This window comes from Physella acuta, unplaced genomic scaffold, assembly GCF_028476545.2.
Source record: "Physella acuta isolate Inbredline_101_S28 unplaced genomic scaffold, ASM2847654v3 ptg000213l, whole genome shotgun sequence".
In the NCBI taxonomy this organism is placed as follows: domain Eukaryota; kingdom Metazoa; phylum Mollusca; class Gastropoda; family Physidae; genus Physella; species Physella acuta.
In genome coordinates this window covers 233,485-252,099 of record NW_026731732.1, presented here as the reverse complement: position 1 = coordinate 252,099, position 18,615 = coordinate 233,485, and the positions used below count along the sequence as shown (strand labels likewise).

The window sequence follows — 18,615 nt, the reverse complement described above, 5'->3', positions numbered from 1 at the left end:
TTTATTTACAATCTTAAATTATGAGACCCAGTTATCAGATGTTGCTTTATGTATGTTGAGTTCAGAATATAAAGGTTCATTTAAAATTTATAACTTTCTTTTTTAAAAGGAAAAGATTAATTCCATAACATCACAATTTTTCTGAATAAATTTCATTAACAGTCAACATTTTAAAAATTAAATACTTCTTGTAAAATAATTTCTTTACTTTTTTAAATACCATTTTTAAAAATTTAATAACATTAATTTAAGAAATTAATAAAAAGATTAACCTAGGCAATAGGACATCAGTGCAAGAATCTTAAGTTGCTATGTTTAAAAAAAAAAATGTAATAACCTAATGAACAGGATAAGTAATTTAAAAACCTTTATGTTTTGTAACCAATATAACATACACTTTTAAGTAAGTAATATTTATTGATGGTCTAAAAATCTTACAGAAAAGACACAAGTGTCCTTCACCTGGTTGACATTGTAATGCTGTCAGCCATGGGCCCACCTGGTGGAGGAAGAAACACTGTGACCCCTCGCTTCCTGCGACACTTCAATGTGATTGGCATTGAGAGCTTTAGTGAGGACACCATGAGGAACATCTTCGCCCCTATTGTTGACTGGCACTTTAAATCTTATGAGACCTCACAGAGGAAATACTCAAGGGTAAATATATCATTGGGTGATGCACATACCTTGACCAGATTCACAGATCTTCACATACTAAATTGGTCTTGAAACAAAGTGTTATTTATATTAGCCTTGACTCTATTATAAGCTGTAGAGCCACACACTTAAATGTTTTTTTTAAGTATTAGGAAAATGTGTGTTTAAAAATAAGCTAAGTCAATAAAAAATAACTATTATATTCACAATAAACAATTCTTATAAATAGAATTTTTTTTTAATCAACAGATCATTATAGCAGCAACTCTAGAAGTTTACCTCAATGCTATAGCCAACTTTTTACCAACTCCATCCAAATCTCACTACCTGTTCAACCTCCGAGACTTTGCTAGAGTAGTTCAGGTAATTGTTTCTTGAAAAATTTCAGGTAATTAAGTTTCAACAAATAGCAGGTAAGTGGGTTTAGATAATGCTTGTGTTTAATTCTGTAATTTTTCTTTAACCTCCATAAAATTTCTTAAATTACCTTTACTTTTGTCTTGTATTTTGAAGGGCATCTTGCTGCTAAAGCCCGGCCTAGTGTCCACAAGTGTTGAGGGTAACCAGAAGATCACCAGACTGTGGATCCACGAGGTCTACAGGGTCTTCTATGACCGTCTGGTTGATGATGATGACAGGGACCAGTTCTTTAAAATGGTCAAGGTGGGTACTTAATGCTAATAAATTTGTTTATAGACTCATCGAAACAAATTGATTTATTCCTGCATTATGCATTATGCATATATATTATATATTTATAAGAACAGTAATAAAATGAAGAATCTGTTTTTAAATATGTAACGTCTTTCTTATTCCTGTCACTCAGCTCCATGGGGAGCATAGGGTCAGGATGAGACCTCACCAAAGATATCTGGCCACTTTTTAAAGTTCAAGCCGTGAAATCCAGCCTCCCCAATCTCTCTTTCAAATTATCTCCTCCATGTAATTTTTTATCTCCCCTTTTTCCTCTTTCCTTATTGGTCCACTCCAATGCACTTAGTAATGTTGTCAACTGTCTTTTTGAAAGTGTGCAGCTTCATTGTTAAAGTATTTTAAAAAGAATTAAGGAACAAAGATTGGATTGTTACATTTCTTTTGTTTACAGCATGGAGTGGAGATTCACTTCAAGGAAAAATTGAACACTCTCTTTAGTCACATTGTAGAACCAGGAAAACTGATTGTAGATGAGGATATCAGAGCTTTGATCTTTGGTGACTTCATAACCAAATCCAAAGGGGATGAACGGCAGTATGATGAGATACAGAACCTCACAGAGCTCAGGGAGGTAGATGTGACATTTTTTTAATCATGACAGTTTTAATCATGACAATTTTTTTCGTTATTTTTTTATCTTGACATTTTTTCAATCAGAACATGTTTGTATCATGACATTTTTGTATTATGGCATTTTTTATCCTGTCTTTTTTTAATTGAGATAATATAGGTTTACATTTTTACTTTTTTTTTCTTTCTGAACAATCAAATATTTTGTATAGTGATAACCAGTACAACTGGTGTCTTTGCCCTTCATCTATTGGTAGCTTACTAAGTTTATATTGAATAACATAATATTGATGGTTTTATCAACTGGTTAAATATTTGAAGACAAACAATATTTAATACCTAATTAAGGTGGTAATAAAATAATTACTTGTTAAATGAATAATAAAAATAAATCAAATCACACAAATATATTAGACAAATTTTTTCTCTTTGTTATTGAACACTCCTTATCGATGTTATGCAGAACATCTAATTATCAGCAAACATATTGTAACAGAACGCAATTCTTGTGAACACACATCATATCTCAGTTTTAAACTCAATTCAAAGGGGAGATAACTAATAATTGAAGGGGACACAACAAATCATTTAATATGAACTTTCCCAGAGATAGTAGTTTTGAATGTTGACATTTTTAAAATTTACAGACATTTTAACTATTTCTTTAAAGGCATTTGAGCATTTTCTTTAAGAATTTTTTATTTAATAAATGGTAATAATGGTACTTTTTTAAAAAGACGGTTGATTATTTACTTAAGACAATTTTGTTTCACAGACAGTTGAACGTTTCCTTGAGGACTACAACCTCAGCAGTAAAGCACCCATGGATCTGGTTATGTTCCGCTTTGCCATTGAACATATATCACGCATAAGTCGTGTATTAAAACAGCCAAATGGTCACTGTTTGCTTGTGGGTTAGTATGCTATTTGAACTGGCAGAAATTGTATCAATAACTAATTTCAAAATAAAATTTGTAAAATTTGCTCCTGTTAGATTTAAAAAATTGATAATGATAATAATTTTCTAATTTAAAAAAATTCAGGAATTGGAGGCAGTGGTAGACAGAGTGTCACCCGTCTAGCGGCATTTATGTCAGAGTTTGAGCTTTTCCAAATTGAGATCACAAAAAATTATTCAACCAATGAATGGAGAGATGACCTGCGTAAAATGATGCGCCGAGCAGGTGATCTAGGCGTGTCCATAGTTTTCCTGTTTGGTGACCATCAAATCAAGGTAAAATGTTTTTGTTTTCTGTGGTTATATTATGGCAAATCATTTTCTTAGCTTAATTAATCAATAACTTAAAAATGAACTGTTTTTAAAATTATCTGAGGTAAAAAATTTGGAGAAGAAAATATTTTCTTGGTTAATGTTTGTTTAATAAATAATTTAGACATTATTCTAAACCTTAAAAAATATAACCTTGGTGTTTTTGTTGAAGGATGAATCTTTCCTTGAGGATGTAAACATGATGTTAAACACAGGAGATATCCCAAACTTGTATGAAAATGAAGAACGACTTGAAATTATTGAAAAGGTTTGAAATATTTTACTTGATTAATGTCTACATTTCATGTCTATTTATTTACTAAAATCTAAATGTTTGGTTTAAGAAAATTTGTTTACATTTATCATGACTGATGTACAGATGCAGACACTTTGCCAGAAAGAAAACATACAAATGGAGTTCACACCTCTGAACATGTACAACAAATTTATTGAACGCATTCGCAAGCACCTTCACGTTGTACTGGCCTTCAGCCCTATAGGAGAAGCTTTCAGGAACAGGCTGCGCATGTTCCCATCTCTGATTAACTGCTGCACTATTGACTGGTTTAAGGTAAGGATTATACAGCAGAGTTTGAGGTTAGACTTAACTGACTAAAACTGGGTTTTATTATTCACCGTTATTAAATCAGCTGTTAAAAAGCTTGTTACAAAATCAACTTAGTAGATACTTTCGATATTATCAGTTAGTTGTAAGTAAGTTTGCATTTTTAAAATTTAAATTTGTTAAATTTTAGATCTAAACTATAAATATGAAAAACAGTCACAAATAGCTAATTGTTGATTTAATTTTGATATTTACTAAAGGCCTGGCCAGAAGATGCCCTTGAACTTGTGGCTAACAAGTTCTTGGATGAGGTGGAAATGTCAACAGAAATCAGGGACCAGACTGTTGTCATGTGTAAACATTTCCATGAAAGTGTCAGAGCGCTGTCACAAAAGTTAGTTTTTCTTTCATCAAAATATATTTACTGGTCTAAATGACCTATCTTATATACTGTTAGTATGGTAGACCTCTAAGTCTGTACAATAGATCAGATCTTCCAATGGTTACACTCTATGGTGTTTATTAATGTTCATTTTGAAAGTTTGCAACGTTGTATTACACAACCAGGTACTACGATGTAATGCGTCGTGTGAACTACGTCACTCCAACCTCCTACCTGGAGCTGATAAAGACATTTAAAACACTACTGGGCAAAAAACGTCTACAGATCCTTACACTAAAGAACAGATACAACGTTGGACTGGAGAAGCTCAGGTTTTCTGAGAATCAGGTTCATTGGGCTCTTACCCTTTTATTGTTATCTACAATCAGAATCGTTATTAAAAACCCTTCTAATAGAAGGTTTATCTTGTAACATTTCTTTATACATATATTTTTCTGGTGAAAATGTATTTAACAAGCTTTTACTAGATATTAATAATTTTTCTCCATTTATGAACTAGATCAATGTGATGCAGACTGAACTGTTAGACTTGCAGCCTAAGCTAATAGAGACGAGCCAGGAGACAGAAGAACTTATAGGCATCATAGAGAAGGAAACCATTGAGGTGGAGGACATCAAGCGCATTGTGGAGCTGGATGAGGCTGTGGCCAATAAGGCAGCTCAGGAGGCCGAGGCTATCAAGGTATCATCACACATAGTGGGATGCAAAGTCTACATCCATACACACGCTATACAACCAATGTTTTGTTTTGACCAAACAAATATACACATTATACAACATAATTTTTGTTTTGATCAACAGATATGCACTCATAGAACGTAATGGTGTTTTGTTTTGATTAATGATATTCACAAATTAGATAATGTAATGTTTTATTATGATCAACACATTACATTTAAAGACATAATGTTTAGATTTTGATACTTCCTAACACAAAGGATTGAGAGTTTAACATTGATCATTTATCCTGCATCAGATTGACTGTGAAGAAAAGTTATCAATTGCAATGCCAGCCATGAATGCAGCTATATCGGCCTTGGATACCCTGAAACAAAATGACATCACAATAGTGAAAACAATGACAAATCCACCTTCTGGTGTTAAACTTGTCATGGAGTCTATCTGTATTATGAAGGTAAATACAAGGTCATTTTATACAAGTTTCATATCTGTTCATTCCCTTGTTAAATTTCCAAATAAAAAACAAATGTTTAATTTTTATTCATTTAGTTAATAAAGTTTTATAAATTAATTATGAAAAAACCTTGGTGAAAATTTTTATAATTTTAGGGTATTAAACCAGTGATGAAGAATGATGCAAGTGGGAAACAAATAGAAGACTACTGGCCTGCTGCCAAAAAAGTATTTATTCTGTTCAAGTTACACTAGTGATTAGCTATATAATTTACACTTACAGTAGCAAGCGCAAACATGTTATTATAACTAATCATTCTGTAATATCCTGTTTTAGAAAGCTTGTTTATCTTATTCTTGTTATACCATAACATAAATGTACTTTGGTATTCAAAGTTTATCAATTAAAATGTTCACATGTCAGATGCTGGGAGACATGAAGTTTTTAGAGTCCCTGAAAGAGTACGACAAAGACCACATCCCACCTCCTGTCATCAAGAAGATTCGTGACAAATACATCACCAACAAGGAATTTGATCCAGCTATTATAAAAAATGTATCGTCTGCATGTGAAGGTCTTTGTAAATGGGTCAAGGCCATTGATGTTTATGATAGCGTTGTGAAGGTTAGTTTTCTTTTTTATTTGTTTTAATGTTCTGTTATCTAAGTAAAAGTTATTTAATAAAAAAATGTCTTCATCAGTAAACTGTATATTTAACTGAGCACTCAGATAGTTTGTAATATAGTTTTGATTTCATGTCAGGTTGTAGCACCAAAGAAAGAAAGTTTGATGGCTGCTGAGGCCGCCCTCTCAGTACAGATGGCAAAACTCAAAGTGAAACAAGCTGAGCTCAAGTCTGTGACAGACAAACTGCAAGCCCTCAATGATAATCTTGCTCAGAAACAGACAGAAAAGAAGGTATTTTAAGCAGTGTTCCTGTGTTTTATGTTCAGTCATGTTTCTGTGCTTAAAGTTATAGTGAAGTTCTTCTTAAGACCTTGTGGTCCATTGGGCTTGAGTTGATACCACAATATAGGAAGGGATATTGTGGTCAGCACTAAGCCCAGCCACCTTTACTTTACCCAACCTAAGTTAGGTACCCATCAGAACTGTGTGGACTCAGTGGCATCCTACAATCACTAATACCAAGATCTGAACTCAAGACCTTTGGACTAGCAGCAAATTTCTCTACCATTCTGCCATGCTGTCCCCTTTATGTTAAGCTGTATGTTAAATTCATTAAGTAACAAACAGAATAAGTGAGTAGCATTATGTAAAAAATGTGTATGTGCTATTTTCATGATAAAGATAATGTGAGTACTTTTTTCACAGAACCTGGAGGACAACATTGAGCTGACCAAAGTAAAGATTGACAGAGCCAATAAATTGATTAGTGGACTGGGTGGTGAAAAAGAAAGATGGACACAGGTAGGCTACCATTATTTAAAAAGTCTGTACTAGTACATTAAGTCAAACATCTGTTAGTGCCAGTCATTCAACTTTCATGGTGAAATGTCTGTTGTTCCAGAATGTGGAGGAATTAAATGAAACTTATGACAACATTGTTGGTGATGTGCTTATATCCGCTGGTCTTGTGGCATACTTGGGTCCTTTCATCCTCGACTTCAGACAGGTAATGTACTAAAGGTCATGTAGGTACTTTCATCCTCGACTTCAGGCAGGTAATGTACTAAAGGTTACTTAGGTCCTTTCATCCTCGACTTCAGACAGGTAATGTGCTAAAGGTTACTGGGTCCTTTCGTCCTTGACTTCAGACAGGTAATGTGCTAAAGGTTACTGGGTCCTTTCATCCTTGACTTCAGACAGGTAATGTACTAATGGTCATGTAGGTCCTTTACTTGACTTTAAACAGGTAATGTGCTAATGGTTAGAGCTAGGACATGTACAAGTATGCGCTGGCTGTCAATGAGCTTGCACTTCACAATCTTTATTTAAAATTACTCACTCTGTTAATAAAATCGTAGCATCTTTTCTGTGTAGTTTCCTATGAATTAAAAAAAAATTTTTGTGTATAATCTGATCCTAGAGCTGCACACAAGGATGGCTACAGCTGTGTAGACAGAAAAATATTCCAGTGTCTGATTCCTTCTCACTGTCTACCACACTGGGCGACCCTGTCAAAATCAGAGACTGGCTCATTGCTGGACTCCCTGCTGATCAGTGAGTTATCTCAGATCTTTTAAAGATGATCATTTCATTTTTACAATTCTTTTGAAAGATAATCATTTCACATGTACACTCCTCTATAAAACTAATCATTTGATTTTCCCAATTCTTTGTAAAAATAATCATTTCACCTTTACAATTCTTTTAAAAGATGATCGTTTAAATTTCACAATTATTCAGAAAGGTAATCATTTGAATTTCACATTTTTTAATGGTTCGAGCATCACATTGATTTTAAAAGATAATTTTTTAAAACATAATTATAGCTCTTCAGTTAACCACTTAAAAATGGTATTTATTTCAAAAGTTGATAGTTTGAAATATCTTGTCATTAAATGGTGAAACAATTGTAAAATCATAAACAAATAGACAACGCCATGATTGTAATGTGTTCTCATACAGATACTCTATAGACAATGCCATTATTGTGATGTGTGTTCTCAGATACTCTATAGACAATGCCATTATTGTGATGTGTGTTCTCAAACAGATACTCTATAGACAATGCCATTATTGTGATGTGTATTCTCAGATACTCTATAGACAATGCCATTATTGTGATGTGTGTTCTCAGATACTCTATAGACAATGCCATTATTGTGATGTGTGTTCTCAGATACTCTATAGACAATGCCATTATTGTGATGTGTGTTCTCAAACAGATACTCTATAGACAATGCCATTATTGTGATGTGTATTCTCAGATACTCTATAGACAATGCCATTATTGTGATGTGTATTCTCAGATACTCTATAGACAATGCCATTATTGTGATGTTTGTTCTCAGATACTCTATAGACAATGCCATTATTGTGATGTGTGCAAACCGTTGGCCCCTTATGATTGACCCTCAAGGTCAGGCCAATAAATGGATAAAGAATATGGAAAAGGTCAACAAACTTGAGATCATTAAATTGAGCAATCCAAACTTTGTCAGATCATTGGAAAACTGCATCCAGGTTAGTCAAAACTTTTACATTTTAAGCATTTAAATCAATCAAATCTCTTTTTGTTTGAAGTTTTGTGAAAATTTAAACCAGACTATGCAATATAAATATTTTTGAATGAATGCTGTAATGGTTGAAAAAAATTTCCATTGACATCAATCACTTATTTTCAAATTATTTGATAGTTTGGCAACCCTTGCCTGTTAGAAAATATTGGAGAAGAACTGGATCCTATTTTGGAGTCCATTTTACTTAAACAGACCTTTAAACAGGTAAGCAATGAACATTTGCTCGAGCACATATAAGTTTAGCTTACATTACAATAGGTACAGTTAAGGTAGCAAAGCATGCTTTTCTTTACAGTATTGGATCTTGCAAAGGTTCCAAAGTACACCATTTTGTTTTAATTCTTTTAAAACATTAAATACAATCGTTATACATTTCTTTGCAATTTAATATAAATGTTTGTGTATTTTGTTCAAGAATAACATGGAATATATAAGACTTGGGGATTCAGTTATTGAGTACAGCCGTGATTTCAAGTTTTACATTACAACTTGTATAAGAAACCCACACTATCTGCCAGAAGTTTCTGTTAAGGTAAGTTTTTAAATTATATTTTAACTTTATGATTACCAAATGTCTGTAACTGCAGGTTACCCTCTTAAACTATATGATTACCACTACCTTCTCAGGTTACCCTCTTAAACTTTATGATTACCACTACCTTGTCAGGTTACCCTCTTAAACTTTATGATTACCACTACCTTCTCAGGTAACCCTCTTAAACTTTATCATTACCACTACCTTCTCAGGTAACCCTCTTAAACTTTATCATTACCACTACCTTCTCAGGTTACCCTCTTAAACTTTATGATTACCACTACCTTCCCAGGTTACCCTCTTAAACTTTATGATTACCACTACCTTGTCAGGTTACCCTCTTAAACTTTATCATTACCACTACCTTCTCAGGTTACCCTCTTAAACTTTATGATTACCACTACCTTGTCAGGTTACCCTCTTAAACTTTATGATTACCACTACCTTCTCAGGTAACCCTCTTAAACTTTATCATTACCACTACCTTCTCAGGTTACCCTCTTAAACTTTATGATTACCACTACCTTGTCAGGTTACCCTCTTAAACTTTATGATTACCACTACCTTCTCAGGTAACCCTCTTAAACTTTATCATTACCACTACCTTCTCAGGTTACCCTCTTAAACTTTATCATTACCACTACCTTCTCAGGTTACCCTCTTAAACTTTATGATTACCACTACCTCCCCAGGTTACCCTCTTAAACTTTATGATTACCACTAACTCCCCAGGTTACCCTCTTAAACTTTATGATTACCACTAACTCCCCAGGTTACCCTCCTAAACTTCATGATAACCCCATTGGGCCTGGAGGATCAGCTTCTGGGTCTGGTTGCTGCTAAAGAAAAACCAGCTTTAGAAGAAAAGAAAAATAAACTCATAATAGAGAGTGCTCATAACAAACATCAGCTGAAAGACATTGAAGACAAAATTCTTGAAGTGTTGTCAACATCCCAGGTGAACAACTCTTATATTTGCTGCTTAAATGTTTACATTCATTTTCTTGTGTGAAAATCAAACAATTTGTAAATACCTTAAAATTTTATATAGAGTATATTAAGATAGTCAATCCTTAGTTAGATATAATTCTAAACCATGTTTTACAGATGTGGATGAAATCAATATAAGTAAAATATGTGCTCTGAAATTGTTTGTATAAATATTGCAATTGTTTTGTTACAGGGTAACATTTTAGAGGATGAAACAGCCATAGAGATTTTGTCCTCGAGTAAAATTCTGTCCATGGAAATCTCTGAGAAACAAAAGATTGCCACCAAGACAGAAGAAGAGATTGATGTTACCAGAAATGGTTATAAGCCGGTATGGTGTTTACAATTCCTTGCTTATTTCAATCTATGTAAAATTAGATTAGTCCATTCGCCTTAGTATTTTGTTCATACTCTTGTGACAATGGGCTATGTGGAATAGAGAATTGTGGGGTAAAAGTCAGCTAAAATAGTATGATATCAATTATGGACAATTCCTTTCTAAAATATGTCTGTAAATAAAACAAAGTAGTTTTATTAAAAAGGTTTTATTGATTGTATTTGAAGCTATTTTTCAAGAACTATTTTTTAAATCTTGCAATTTTTTTTTTCTTGTTAATTATAGGTAGCAAAACATGGCAGCATGCTGTTCTTTACAATATCTGATCTAGCAAATATTGATCCAATGTACCAGTACTCTCTTGTCTGGTTCATCAATTTATATCTGCAGGTGAGTCTTTAGTTATTTCACACAACTTCTGTTGGAGTTCTTTGTTTGTGCTTTTGTATTTTGGGGGAAGATAAAATGTCATGGTTAACATTATTCAAATCTAAATTTAAACAAAATGCTTTTTATAAATTAATGGGTAAATTTATTTTACAATAAATAAAAATAAAAATATTTTCTTCTTAATTTGTCCATTTAAATTTTTGAGTTCTGAGAGAACTTGGTAAAAACCAATTTAATTAATTACATAAATAATAGGGAAAAAAAAAACAAAAAACATTTTAAAACTATTATTTATATTATTATTTAAACACATAGCTTATCTTTCTGGCCATTAATTTTTATTTAAAAACAAAAATTGACCCTGATGCAGTAACTAAAATTAGATTTGTGATGTTCATGTTCACAGTCCATTGTACACAGTGATCCAGCTCCAGCTCTTCAGGATAGAATAGAAAACCTCAACAAACACTTTACCTACAGCATCTACAAAAATGTTTGTCGATCTCTCTTTGAAAAAGACAAATTACTTTTTTCATTTTTACTTTGTGTTGGCTTGGCTAAAAGCAGGTAATGATGGTCTAAAGATTGAGAATTTTAGTTTACTGTACTAAAAGTAATTTTTGTGGAGTGGTTGAAGCTTATAAACTATATAAAAAGATTTAAAAGATTGCATGACTGTTATGTAGATAGCTGAAACAGATTTTCTGTTGTATTTGTGAATTTTATTTTAGTGGATGGCCATGATTATTATATACCTAAATAAACATTATTGTTTTGTACTGTGTTTGATTTTTGTTTTTATAGAGGTAAAATGGATGACCGTGATTTTAAATAGCAAAATAAGTAATTGTTTTGTGTTTTTTAATTTAAATTTTCTAGAGGTGAAGTGGATGATCAGGAGTGGCGCTTCCTGTTGACAGGGGGAGTGGCATTAGAAAATCCATTTGCTAACCCCGCCCCCTCGTGGCTCTCTGACAAATCATGGTCAGAGATTGTAAGAGCATCACAGCTGCCAGCATTGAAAGGTTTTATGGAGATGGTGCAGAAAGCTGTAAGATTTTTTTCATTCACTTGTTTTTTCTTGGGTATTTGCCAGTTTTCTTAATAAGAATAGATTTATTACCTGCATGATAGAGCTTACTGAAACCAATAATTTTTCAGCCAAAAGAATGGAAAAAATTGTACGATTCTGCTACACCTCATACAGAGAAATGCCCTGAGCCATTCTGTACTAACTTGAGCAACATGCAGGAACTCATAGTCTTAAGATGTTTACGACCTGATAAAGTAAGGATTAAAAATTTTTAATTAGAATATTTTAACTGGATTTATACCGACTGTATGTAATAAACTTTTTACTTTAATTTCTAGATGATTCCAGCAGTCCAGAGCTACATAATTGACAGGATGGGAGCAAAATATATTGAGCCACCAACCTTTGATCTGTCTTTATGTTATGAAGATTCCAACTTTTTCTCTCCCCTTATTTTTGTTCTCTCCCCTGGAGCAGATCCCATGGCTGGTTTGTACAGATTTGCTGAGGAGAAAGGTAGGTGGAATGAATGAACACCCCTAACTAAACTTTTTTTGTACACCAGATTTTGTTTATTTTTTTTTATAATTTTAAACAACATAATTTAAAATAACCTTTTATAGCAAGTCTACTAGGCCTTTTGAGAAAAAAAAAAATGAAGAAAACACTATAACAAAATTACTGAACTACAGTTATTGAAAAATAATGCAGATTAGTTTTATTTTACATTTTTTTTTTACTTCTTTTTTTTTATAAAAAAGATTTTTTTGGAATTTGAAAACAATTTGTTTTAACTAACAGTTTTAAAATATTTTAATAATTTTTTTTGACATTGTTGTATTTTTTCTATGTTCTTAGCTTATTTCCAGTTGACATTGTTTGAGAGCAAAATTTATGTGTTTTTATTGAGCATGCTGTGTGAGCAGTAGTCATCTAGAATTTACCTTTTGACAATTATGCACATTTTTAAAAAATCATCATCTTTACCCTTGTGTCCAGGCCACACAAAAATCTGTACTGGTATTTTAAAAAAATATACACAGCTGTCAGTTAAAATAAGAAACTTAAATAATTTTATGTACTATCGCTAACTTTGATGGCAGTTATGGTTAACAAAAATGCATAAAGCACACTGACTTATCAAACTATTTGTAGATTGAACCTGTTTAAAATCACAAGCTTGCAGTCTTTCATATGACAAAGTTTGTTTAATTGATGAATCTATCAGTCAACTTCTCAATTACAACATTGCGCTCATATGTCTTGTTACCCTGGGATCAGTGTTTAAATAAGGGAGGTTAGAATAGTCACTAGTGTTGTACAATCACTGAGACAACAGCAAAAAAACTTGCTGTGTTCAAACTTAACTGCAAAACTTGCATTCTGATAATATCTACTTTATGTTGTATCATTATCACTAATTTGATTACTTGGATCGCATTATGCCATGCAGTATAAATGTGTTGTTTCACCTAAACTTTCTTGGCATTCTTTAAAGCACCAGTTGTTAGATGTGTATAATTAGCATATTCAATGTTAAGCATGAGAAAGGTTAACACTGATTTGTTTGAATATAGGGATGCTACCCCCATCTAGCATTCAATGTTTAGCATGAGAAAGGTTAACACTAATTTGTTTGAATATAGGGATGCTACACCCATCTAGCATTCAATGTTTAGCATGAGAAAGGTTAACACTAATTTGTTTGAATATAGGGATGCTACACCCATCTAGCATTCAATGTTTAGCATGAGAAAGGTTAACACTAATTTGTTTGAATATAGGGATGCTACACCCATCTAGCATTCAATGTTTAGCATGAGAAAGGTTAACACTAATTTGTTTGAATATAGGGATGCTACACCCATCTAGCATTCAATGTTTAGCATGAGAAAGGTTAACACTAATTTGTTTGAATATAGGGATGCTACCCCCATCTAGCATTCAGCCAGCACCAGGGGAGAAAACCACAGTGCAGCATCAGAAGTTGAACATTGTAGGGGAAGTAAATCCAGCTGAAATGTTTGCTAGTATGTTCATGAGTATTCCTTGGGTTACATATGTAGGCTATAACTGTAATCATTATTTACAAGATCTGTACTTGGGCCAACTATAACCATATGTTGTATATTTTTGTACTTATCAAGCTATCATATTCATATATTCTTGCATGTTGTCACTATTTAAACCGTACACATTTGTTTGTTGTGAAACAACTTCTCACAGTTAAAATAAATGTTTACTAGATCATTACTTAATATGAATTAGATTTTAAGTGAACCACTAATACATTAATAAAGCACTGCACATATGTAACAATAGCAAAGATTTGCAGTTTCATTCCAGCAACTGAAGATGAGTTAATTGTTTTGTCATTCTGTAACCTTTTTTTATTTTGCTATTTTTAAATTTGCAGATTAGAGTAGGCTATGGTAATTAACATAGTGAAGTGTTTATTTTAAAAGTAATGTATGTATTTGCTTCTGCACTAACAATTCATATGTCTAGAAATTGTATTAGTAACTTATTAACTGTAGATTATTAAGCTGGTTGTGGTATTAATGGCATTAATATTATTCAGGCCTATATAAGCAATTAACTATTAAAGGCTGGTTATGTTTACATTAAAATTTAGCCATATATATATATATATATATATATATATATATATATATATATATATATATATATATATATATATATATATATATATATAGTTTACTGAGCACACATTATCAAAATTAATTCATTAATTATCTATAGGCCTTATGTAATTTATTAATAAATATTCAAAAGACATATGTAGCAAATCTATTTCACTTTAAATTGACTTATTAGCAAAGCTGGACATTACCAACAAAGTTAATAATTGACAATTTAAAGTGGAAATCAGGTAGTTAGTATTGTTAGCCAGGTGGCTACAACTACCCATATATGTTAGTATTTTAAATTATGAATATAGTATGTATCCATATTTAAATACTTAACGTAAGTATTTTGCAGTTCTTTAAAAAAAGCTTCCCACTTCCAAGAAAAAACTTAACAGTTAATCACATATGTAATTAATGGAATTTTAGTTTTATGTAGATCTTTAAAAATATTTTTGTAAACTTTAAGTTTCCTTTGACTCATAGAAATTACTTTAATTTTTGTGAAGAAAATTTCACGTCTTTGTAACTTGCATCCAGAGATAAAATATATTCACCAAAAAAAAAAGAATAATCTCTTTCAAACCTTATTTTATAGGTACCAGTAAAAGTAAATTACAAACCATCTCTCTTGGTCAAGGACAAGGGCCAATAGCTGAAAGAATGGTGATGGAAGTATGTTGTAGTTTAGTTTTATTACTTAAATTTTTGCTTAGGAAAACATTTTTCATGCTGTTGACCTTTGAAATGAACTAATATGACTTTTAAATTTGTAAAAATAGTATTGTTTTATTTATAAGTTTTATACCATAAGTTGTTGTAAAAACGAGTTTTTAATAAGGAATTGTGTACATAATTTATGATAAGGATAGCGGGTGGTAATAGTTTATCATTTTGTTACATTTTGTTATTAGGAGAACGGGTAGAATAGAGAGATATCACTTGATTGTGTCTTTGATTTTCTTATTTTACAAAAAACTTTGTATTCAGTATGGTTGATTAAATATGATAACACAAGTTTGTATAATTTGAGTGGTGGTGTTGTATAGAAATATTACAAAATGTTATAATACCTGGGTGTGGGGTGGTTAAAATGCTTTTGTTATTATAAAACCTGAGCAACTTTTTCTGTAGGCTGTACAGGCTGGCACGTGGGTTGTCCTACAGAATTGTCATCTAGCAGCATCATGGCTGCCAGAGCTGGAGAGGATCTGTGAAAGTGTGAGTAGGAAAACACTAACTGATACAAATTTGTGATATGTTTCTGTTTGTATGAAAGTGTGAGTAGGAAAACACTAACTGATACAGATTTGTGATATGTTTCTGTTTGTATGGAAATAAAAATGAATTTTTTGTTGCTCGAAACTTTTCTTGTACCTCTTGAATCAGGTGATATTTTGTTCCTCAGGTGATATCAGACCCAACAGTTACACAGGACAGTTTCAGGCTGTGGCTGACCAGCTACCCCTCCCCTGTGTTCCCTGTCTCAGTCTTGCAGAATGGAGTCAAGATGACCAATGAGCCTCCTAAAGGGCTGCGAGCCAATTTGTTGCGTTCATACCTCAACGACCCCATCTCCAACCCTGAATTTTTTACCAGCTGTAACAAACCTGCTGTAAGTTTTTATGGGATTTTTAAAATTTTATAATTACTTTCTCGTATATACGAAGTATAGAGAAAGTATTGTAATCATGCAAAAAAAATTAATCAAGATTTTTACAAATCTCGACGTTTTACACCTCACTGATATGGAAAAACATAATTTTGCAATCTTGTCCGTATGTCTGTGTGTGTGTCTATCTGTCTGTCTGTCTGTCTGTCTGTGTGTAAACACGATTACTTGAGTACCGTTACAGCTAGGTTGATGAAATTTCATATATAGGTGTTTTATCAAAATCGTAGATCCGTGTCAACTCATGAGCGATTTTCGACAACCGGAAGTGGTACTTTTTCTACTTTGAATTCTTAAAAAGCCTATAACTTGAGTACTATTTCAGATAGATAAATGAAATTTCAAATGTAAGTAAAAGATCTAATTCTCTACCTTCTATCAAATTTTGAGTAATTTCCGTTGACCGGAAGTACTAATTTACGCTTTTTCCGATTTCTCAAAATTTTGCATTGCTTAATATATTTTTTGAAAACCTATTAATCAGATGTTTTTTTTAAAAATACACAAAAAATTAGGAATTGTAACTTATTTGTTAAAATTGGATGCTAATAAGGTAGGCCTACACAATATTTAACTTGTCCACACATTTTGAATGGATTAAAAAGTTTTCCTACTCTATGACATTTAATTTTGTGGCAATATAAAATGATTGTACACCCCAATATTTGTGTCCAGGTTTTCCAAAAACTTCTGTTTGGCCTCTGTTTCTTCCATGCACTGGTCCAGGAGAGAAGAAAGTTTGGTCCACTGGGCTGGAACATTCCATATGAGTTTAATGAGTCTGACCTTAGAGTTTCAGTACAGCAGTTACAGGTGGGTTCTCTTCTAACCTTAGAGTTTAAGTACAGCAGTTACAGGTGGGTTCTCTTCTAACCTTAGAGTTTCAGTACAGCTGGGTTCTCTCTTATCATAATTTTTTTCTACCACTCACATTGGTTTCATTTTTACTTTCTCGTATATACGTAGTATAGAGAAAGTATTGTAATCGTGCAAAAAAAAAAAATCGAGATTTTTACAAATCTCGACGTTTTACACCTCACTGATACGGAAAAACATAATTTTGCAATCTTGTCCGTATGTCTGTGTGTCCGTGTGTAAACACGATAACTTGAGTACCGTTACAGCTAGGTTGATGAAATTTCATATATAAGTATTATATCAAAATTGTAGATCCGTATCAACTTTTGTGCGATTTCCGACAACCGGAAGTGGTACTTTTTCTACTTTGAATTTTTCAAAAGCCTATAACTTGAGTACTATTTCAGATAGATAAATGAAATTTCACATGTAAGTAAAAGATCTAATTCTCTACCTTCTGTTAAATTTTGAGTAATTTCCGTTGACCGGAAGTAGTAATTTACGCTACTTCCGATTTCTCAAAAAACTAATGTAAATTTATTAAGTACTAATACTATTGCGCACTATTATACACACCTTTATTAGGCGTTCGCTTGGTGCGCAATTGTTTTTTACTGAGATTCTATTCTATTTTTAAAAGTTTGAGTATTTAAAATGGATTAAAAATCATAACTATATCCCCAGTTACCATCCCCTGTTGTTTTATATAAGAATATTCGAGAAAGTTTAGGGGAGATCACTACCGGTTTATTTAACTAGCTATTTAACTCTTTCTAGATCTAGAATTTTATGAATTTTTAAAATAAAACTTACAAAAAAAATAGTCTATTTAGTTTTCTTTAATTAACATCAAAACTATGAGACCACATAACTAATTGAGTCTAAAACAATCAACAATTAATATTTTATTGGCGTATATTTAAACATGCTAAGAATTTTTTTTCCTAGATGTTCATCAATAAGTATGAGAAGACACCATTGGAAGCTCTGATTTACTTGACTGGGGAGTGTAACTATGGAGGCAGAGTTACAGACGACCTGGATCGTAGGCTCATCCTTTCACTGCTGAAGATATTTTATACTGACCAGACAATCAAAGATGACAGTTACAGGTTCTCTTCTAGTGGAGTTTACTTTGCACCTCCCAGCGGCAAGTTTGAAGACTTTGTGGAGTACATCAGAAGTTTACCTTTAGTCCCTCACCCAGAGGTATGTGGTTATAAAATACCTTCCTTATTCAACATTTTTCACTACTTACTCACAAATAACAAACCTATAGAGAGCTATTAAATGTGAACCTTTTATTTTTTGGACTAGACCTATACAAATATATTGTCAACCATTTCTCTACAGGTTTTTGGATTGCATGAAAATGCAGATATTTCTAAAGACCAACAGGAAACCCAGCAGTTGTTTGAAGGAATCCTTCTTACACTTCCCCGACAGGTGAGCTTAGAACACTAAGATGTATTTACAAGACTTTTGAAACATAAGCTCACATTAAAAATTACCTTAACAGACTGATGGACCAAAAAAAGTTCTCAAATAGAGTTCTCCTGTTACTTAAACTTTGGTGTATGATGTTATTGTGTGGTCTGCACAACATCCAGCTGACTTTCCTTGACTTAAGTCAG

At 32.4% G+C, this 18,615-nt stretch overlaps 1 protein-coding gene across 1 annotated transcript in view; it reads left to right on the top strand.

Annotated features, from left to right (window-relative positions):
• The window catches only part of LOC131937540 (dynein axonemal heavy chain 3), a 33,581-nt gene that overhangs the window by 11,829 nt on the left and 3,137 nt on the right, over positions 1–18,615 (top strand). The window contains exons 24-58 of the mRNA XM_059295055.1: positions 441–657; positions 907–1,020; positions 1,171–1,320; positions 1,763–1,942; positions 2,717–2,855; positions 2,985–3,175; positions 3,384–3,479; positions 3,591–3,782; positions 4,037–4,170; positions 4,344–4,506; positions 4,679–4,861; positions 5,157–5,315; positions 5,471–5,542; positions 5,739–5,939; positions 6,078–6,233; positions 6,648–6,743; positions 6,844–6,948; positions 7,363–7,496; positions 8,291–8,462; positions 8,636–8,722; positions 8,934–9,050; positions 9,826–10,011; positions 10,237–10,374; positions 10,666–10,770; positions 11,177–11,337; positions 11,650–11,821; positions 11,932–12,057; positions 12,142–12,319; positions 13,726–13,833; positions 15,050–15,126; positions 15,586–15,672; positions 15,860–16,066; positions 16,799–16,936; positions 17,930–18,190; positions 18,335–18,427. Of these exons, the coding sequence (XP_059151038.1) occupies positions 441–657; positions 907–1,020; positions 1,171–1,320; positions 1,763–1,942; positions 2,717–2,855; positions 2,985–3,175; positions 3,384–3,479; positions 3,591–3,782; positions 4,037–4,170; positions 4,344–4,506; positions 4,679–4,861; positions 5,157–5,315; positions 5,471–5,542; positions 5,739–5,939; positions 6,078–6,233; positions 6,648–6,743; positions 6,844–6,948; positions 7,363–7,496; positions 8,291–8,462; positions 8,636–8,722; positions 8,934–9,050; positions 9,826–10,011; positions 10,237–10,374; positions 10,666–10,770; positions 11,177–11,337; positions 11,650–11,821; positions 11,932–12,057; positions 12,142–12,319; positions 13,726–13,833; positions 15,050–15,126; positions 15,586–15,672; positions 15,860–16,066; positions 16,799–16,936; positions 17,930–18,190; positions 18,335–18,427 (5,095 nt within the window). The remainder of the gene's footprint in view (positions 1–440; positions 658–906; positions 1,021–1,170; positions 1,321–1,762; positions 1,943–2,716; positions 2,856–2,984; positions 3,176–3,383; positions 3,480–3,590; positions 3,783–4,036; positions 4,171–4,343; positions 4,507–4,678; positions 4,862–5,156; positions 5,316–5,470; positions 5,543–5,738; positions 5,940–6,077; positions 6,234–6,647; positions 6,744–6,843; positions 6,949–7,362; positions 7,497–8,290; positions 8,463–8,635; positions 8,723–8,933; positions 9,051–9,825; positions 10,012–10,236; positions 10,375–10,665; positions 10,771–11,176; positions 11,338–11,649; positions 11,822–11,931; positions 12,058–12,141; positions 12,320–13,725; positions 13,834–15,049; positions 15,127–15,585; positions 15,673–15,859; positions 16,067–16,798; positions 16,937–17,929; positions 18,191–18,334; positions 18,428–18,615) is intronic.